A 6,465-nucleotide genomic window follows, 5' to 3' on the forward strand; every position below is an offset into this window, starting at 1 on the left:
AAGTTTCCTTTCATAACCTAACTACATTGCCTAATTGAAGTTTTAAGTACGCGTGAGTGCCTAAGATTAGTATAATTCATCTGTTATTCTTCCATTGTCAATAAATAGTAGAGACATTCATTAATTTAACATTAATTTAACATTAGCTTTTGCTTCGTCAAAATTTCTCACATCATTGATTCATCACAATATATTGTCATAAAAAAAGAGATGTCCTAGTTTAATACTAGTCTGAATATAAAACTGGGCACAAAATAATAGCACCAAATTAGTTTAGCAACACTATTTAGTATTTTTATTTTTATCTATTTGTACCCTAACAAGGCCAAAAAAAAAGAGTAACTTGGCCAAGTAGAGCATGCTTCTCGTCTTGAGTTCAATACTAGAGATTAGATGAATGCCTGTTTTGTGTTCAATACTTGTGATGAGATGATTTGAGTTCAATACTAGAGATTAGATGACTGTCGGTTTTGAATTCAATACTTGAGATTAGATGACTGGGAAAGGGGGATTTCAATTTTAATTGTACTTTGGTGGGGTTGGGGGCGGAGCCCGCGACATGGTCACGGATACATATTCCAAAGAGGGCTCTTTGATGCACCCATTGGCTATTGTGTCAAAGGTAATTTTGATGAATGCTAGCCCCTTCCTGCTGCGTGATTGTTTCATATTTCGATGGACACCCAAAAGTGGCGGCAGTTTTAATCAAATCTTCTTTCACATACGGTGGCGCGGTGGTTTTTAGATTGAAACATTGGTCGTATGTGTTCTTAAATTTTATCCCAGTTTGCTTTGTCCCCCACCTGCTCGTGAAAATGCCCCAATGAGATGTTAAGCTCATATAGGCATTTGACTTGCTATCTGGTTTCACAAACTTATTCGGTGAACATTCCGTGGTAGAAACTAAAATTGCCTTGTCGGGAAATTCTTCTCTTTAGTTCCTGTGTTCAATGGCTGAGCAAAAAAAAAAGGTTCCTGTGTCTAATGTGGTTATGGCGTTATGCTATCATGTAAACTATCTTATTTTATTTTATTTTTTGATACGTGTAAACTATCTCATTGATCTGCCCTTTGTTACCATTATTGTCTTCCCATCGCCAAGGAATTCTTTTCGCGGGTGTCTGTCCTTAAGTTATTGATGTTCTTAAGTTTATTATTCAGCCCTTTGATGAGTGTTCTGTTTTTATTTGTGAATAATTTACTTGAAGATGTAATGTTTCATTGTTTCTGAGGTACAAGAACTTATTTGCAGCAACTCAGGGTTATTAGATTAGAGAACTGAATATCAAAATCGTAAAAGGCGTTATTACAAGGGCAGGTTCATGGTTGTAACCTTACTGGAAAGAAGTAGTGCCATAGTCAGTTAACTTGTTTTGATTCCTACTTACAGGCATAAAAACAGATGACAATGTGGAACTTCAAACTCACCAATAGGATTCTGAGATATTAATGAGATGAACATCCCACCATTGCGAGTCTCAATGTTGCTTGCTTTTGGCTCCTCTTTATGATGTCACATTAATCACATTGGACTACGATGGTCATAATCACGCTCCATATTTTCTCTCATTTAAGAGTGATTGGTTCAAACTCCTCTAAGGATGATTGAATAATGCCGTTATTAACTTATTGTTTGCATATCAAAAGTATAGCCCTATTAAGTGATATATTGTTAATGAAGGGTGTTTAAATGCTTGAGTAATGGCATGGAGCAGATTCGGTTGCTCGGTGGATGCTCTCTATCCAGGTGGCTTTTGACTTCTATAAAAAGAATTATTAGCATTAGAGATGGAATTGATGCTTGAAACTTAAACTCATGATTCATATAGACTTGATAATGCAATGTGTACTTTTCCATCTTTTCCTGCATAATGAGGGTCACAAGTTCGTCCTTGTTTATACAAGTGAATCCAATTTTTAAGCAAACTCATGTTCTGCTAGCAGGAAAGTTCATTAGGAAACTGAAGATTACGGAGAAGTTTGTCAATCTTTGTTCTCATAATCTATTGCAATTTCCAAGCCAAAAGACGGGTTGAAGATGTGATGTGCTGGTTAAGTGATATAAGTAAGTTTATGTTGCTAATGCAAGCTCATGATTTACTTTTACTCATCCCTGAAGGGCCTAACATAATGTTGCCATGTATCCATTGCGGTACAACTGAATTGACCTTTAGTTGAAATAAGTGCGCAATATTCTTTCTGTGAACTTTCTTATTATCTTAGTCTAATTAGGATTCTTGAACAAACCAAAAAGAAGTAAACACTAAACCGGATTCCCTTGTAAGTTTCAATATTGAAGTGGGATCACTTAATTTTGCCTATGTACAAGATCACACGTTATCATACATAAAATTTTGCAATGAAAATATGCTCACCTCCGCAGTCCACAGAGATATATACAAGTGTAGTTGGATTACAATGGGCAGTAACAATAAACCCAGATTTCGTAAAAGTATGCTTATGTACTACTACTTTGCTTTTAGCATTTTGATGGCTGCTCGACACTCCCTACATTCTGGAGCCAATTGACCACTTCTGTAATAGTCGGCCTCTTCAAAGGGTTTTGATTGATACACATGCAAGCCACATCAAGAACCTGCCGCATCTGTTCTTCAAAACCCCTGTCTCTCAGCAGAGGATCAAAGACTTCATCTTGTTTTCCCTCACTTCTCATTTGCTCTACCCACACAACCAATTCCCTTGACATCTTCGGCTCGAATACCTCCATAGGTCTCTTCCCTGTTAGAAGCTCAAGCATGACTACCCCGAAACTGTACATGTCCCCTCTCAAAGTGGCTTTCCATGCCTGACCGTACTCCGGAGGAATGTAACCAAGAGTTCCAATCAACTCAGTGGTGACGTGTGTTTCATAAGGAAGAATCAATCGTGACAATCCAAAATCAGCAACGTGTGCTTCAAACTTATCGTCAAGGAGTATGTTGCTGGACTTGATGTCCCGATGTATTATATGTGGTTCACATATCTGGTGCATGTAAGACAGCCCACAGCTGGCTCCCTGTGCAATCCTCAACCGAGTTGGCCAATCTAGCTGAGCTGGACCATCAGACTTCTCGTGCAACCAATAATCAAGACTTCCATTCTCCATGTATGCATACATAAGTATTCGGCAGCCGTCATGCACACAGTATCCTTGAAGGGAAACCAAATTATTGTGTTTGGCTGTTGATAGAGCTTCTACCTCTGCTTTAAATTCCCTTTCCATTATACCCATATCTCCCGAAAGTTTCTTAATAGCCAGCTTCGTTCCATTTTCTAAAGTTGCTTTGTAGACCAATCCAAAACCCCCACAGCCGATTATGTTTGCTTGGTTGAAATTGTCAGTGGCTTTCAGAATCTCATATATTGTTAGGTTATTGATCTCTTCTCTATTGCTTGGGAAGACTACTACTAGACTGGGATCCTGGATGAGCTCGATGGATATTTCAGAATGATAGTTGAATGACATTGTTCCTACATCGTCTTTCTCAGGGTCACCTCTTGGAAGGATTCTTCTCTTGGACAATATCCAAAATGCTAGCATAGTCATGGTAAAGCCAATGCCAAAACAGATACCGAGAACGAGTCCAATGATGATGTTCTTTTTGAGGATTCTCTTCGGAGCAGAAGTGGGTGTAGAATCGGGCTGAGTGGAGCAATGTTGGCCTAGAACTGAACCGCACAATAATGGATTCCCTATGAAGCTGGATTCAGGAAAAGTATTAAACTGACCTCCTGTTGGTATTGGTCCTTGGAGATCATTGTACGAGACGTTGAACGAAGACAAGAAATGGAGACTAATCAGTGAGGTTGGAATTTCTCCAGATAGATGGTTTCCCTCTAGGTCAACTGTTTCCAAATTAGTCAGATTAGATATTTGTGTCGGAATGTTGCCGGAGAAGTTGTTCCAACTGAGATCCAACACGTGAATACCCTTCAATTGTCCGATCTCAACAGGAATACTTCCACTTATGCTATTGTTTCCCAAGTTAATTGTTGGTGGAAGAAAGGAGAGCTGATTGTATTGCAGTAGAGAGATATTGTTTGGGCTAACAAAGACAGGTAACTCCACATAAGTCCGGTTTATTTGGGCAGAGCCCTCGTCTGATACCAATCCAGGCAGTTGGGTGAGTTCCTCGGGGAAATATCCCCCAAGACGGTTAAAAGACAAGTCTAGGTAGAACAAATTCGGAAGAGTCCCAAACCAACCTGGAATGGAACCACTGATCTGATTGTAAGAAAAATCCAAGACCTCTAACTTCACCAGCTTAGCAAACCAAGATGGAACTTGACCAGTGAATAGGCAACCACCCAGAGCCAGAACTTGGAGATTTTGAAACCCTTCTGAATCCAATATGTTTGCATCATCTGGAATCACTTCGTTGACGAAATTTTTTGAGACTATCAAAGTGCTGAGGTTCCTGCAACCCATGAGAATCTGGATTGCTCCTGTGATATTGGTCAGGCTATTCAAAGAAACTGAAAGGAACGACAGCGATTGCAATGTGCCTGCTTCGGGTGGGATTTGTCCATTTAGCTTATTAGTGGACAATCGAATAGCCGTTAGTGATTTGCACGAGAAAAGGCTCACCGGAAGACTACCGTTGAAGTTATTGTTCCCAAGGTCAATTATGGAAAGTTGAGTTAGTTGCGAGAAATCAAGGGATGAGAGTTCACCAAAAAAGGTGTTCACCCTCAAGATCAGTGCGATGAGGTTGGTGCAATTCATCAGCGAAGCAGGCAGATTTCCAGTCAGGTTGTTGATGTGAAGCTGCAGCTGTTCCAACTTGGCAAGCTTCCCGATATTCTCAGGAATTGTGCCATTCAATTGGTTACCAAAGAGTTCAAGGACTCTGAGGTTGGTTAGGTTAACGATTGCATCATCGATGGGTCCAACGAGGGTATTGGCAGGTAAGGAGATTTCTAGCAGTTGCCCCGCATTATAAATGTCGCTTGGGAGCTGCCCGTAGAGGTTATTGTAACCTGCCCGGAATACCTCCAGTTGAGAACACCCTCCAAATCCTTGGGGAATCTGGCCGCTGAAGTAATTGGAGGAGAAATCCAGGAGTTTGACAGATGGAGAAGTGACACAAATAGAGGTAGGGAGAAAGCCATTGAAACTGTTGTTGCTTGTATCAAAAGATGCCAAACTCATAGCCGACTGGAGAAATGAAGACTCAATTGTCCCACCCAATTTGTTACTGGACAAATTCAATGCTTGCATGGAAACTGGCAATTCATCAGATAATGGTAATTGTCCGACTAGCCGGTTAAAGCTCAAGTCCATGATCTGAATTCCATTGAAGGATGAGAAAAACCCATCTGGGAACGAACCGGAGAGTGAATTATGAGAGAGATTGAGTTGAGAGAGAGCAGTGAGGTTTCCAAGGGCGGGCGAAAGCGTCCCCAAGAGACCTCTAAACGGTAGCCAAAGCCTGGTGACCCGACCATTGGTATCGCAAGCAATGCCTTCCCAGGAGCAGCAGTCAATTGCAGTAGACCAATTCAGAGGAGATGGTGGAGGACTGGAAATGTTATGATAGAAGGAGATAAGGGAATATTGATCCAGTTGATCACAGGAGGCGTGGATGAGATTGGCAAAGCTAGAGAGAGAGAGGAGGAGGAAAATTGGTAGGAAGAGATGAAAATGTTCGAGATTGGTGTGAAAGAGCATGGTAGTTCTGTTTCTGCTGTGGTGATGATGTATGAGTGCCGATTGCCGGCAGGGGTTGTGTTTAATATCTCTGATCATTATCATCACAACAGATGACAACAAAATAAGAAGACAGATTGATGAGGGTTGTTGATAAATGCCAAATATACTCCTCCAATCAATCGTGTGGGCCTTTTCCCCACTTTTTCATTTGAGTTTGTGCTGCAATACCCATTTGGCCATTTAGAGCGAGAGAGAGAGAGAGAGAGAAAGAGAGATGGGGTGATGAGAGTGGTTGATGTTGACGTGTAGAGACTAGAGAGCATCACAGGATGAGGGTCTGAAGTCTCAAAAAAGCGTTTACTTTTTGGGGCAGCTCTCTCTCCCGTCGGTATTGCAAATCGATGACCAAATGATAGGGAAATGAAGCGTGTAATCTACGTGAGGAGAGAGAAAGAGAAACTCAAACCAGTGCAGGTAATGTTGTCCATTTTTTATTAATACTTACTACAAATTTCCTAAATAACTAGAGTTTTAATTGCTTATTATAGTATTAGACTCTGCGGCAAGCCCATTTTAATAAGGAAACATAGACTTTTTTGCTTGCTGAAAACAACAACTAGATGGAATAATTAAATCGTGTGTATTTATAATTGCCTTATCTGTGTTCCGTTTTCCAAATCAAGTTTGTTTGTTTGGTTAGCTTGGAAACTTGGCATTGCTTATAGAAATTATTAAAAAAAAAAAAATAGAGGTATTGAATTCATGTGAATGTAATAAGTGTTGCTCCATTTGCTTGATGTTGCAGCATTGCT

At 40.3% G+C, this 6,465-nt stretch overlaps 1 protein-coding gene across 1 annotated transcript; it reads right to left on the reverse strand.

Moving 5' to 3' along the window:
* Positions 1 to 2,276: 2,276 nt before the first annotated feature.
* LOC131335566 (tyrosine-sulfated glycopeptide receptor 1) lies at positions 2,277 to 5,905 on the reverse strand. The gene has a single exon (XM_058370990.1). It carries the CDS (start codon positions 5,753 to 5,755, stop codon positions 2,480 to 2,482), a length of 3,276 nt encoding a protein of 1,091 aa, XP_058226973.1. The 5' UTR covers positions 5,756 to 5,905; the 3' UTR covers positions 2,277 to 2,479.
* Positions 5,906 to 6,465: the final 560 nt, after the last annotated feature.

This window comes from Rhododendron vialii, chromosome 8a, assembly GCF_030253575.1.
Source record: "Rhododendron vialii isolate Sample 1 chromosome 8a, ASM3025357v1".
Taxonomy (NCBI): Eukaryota; Viridiplantae; Streptophyta; class Magnoliopsida; order Ericales; family Ericaceae; genus Rhododendron; species Rhododendron vialii.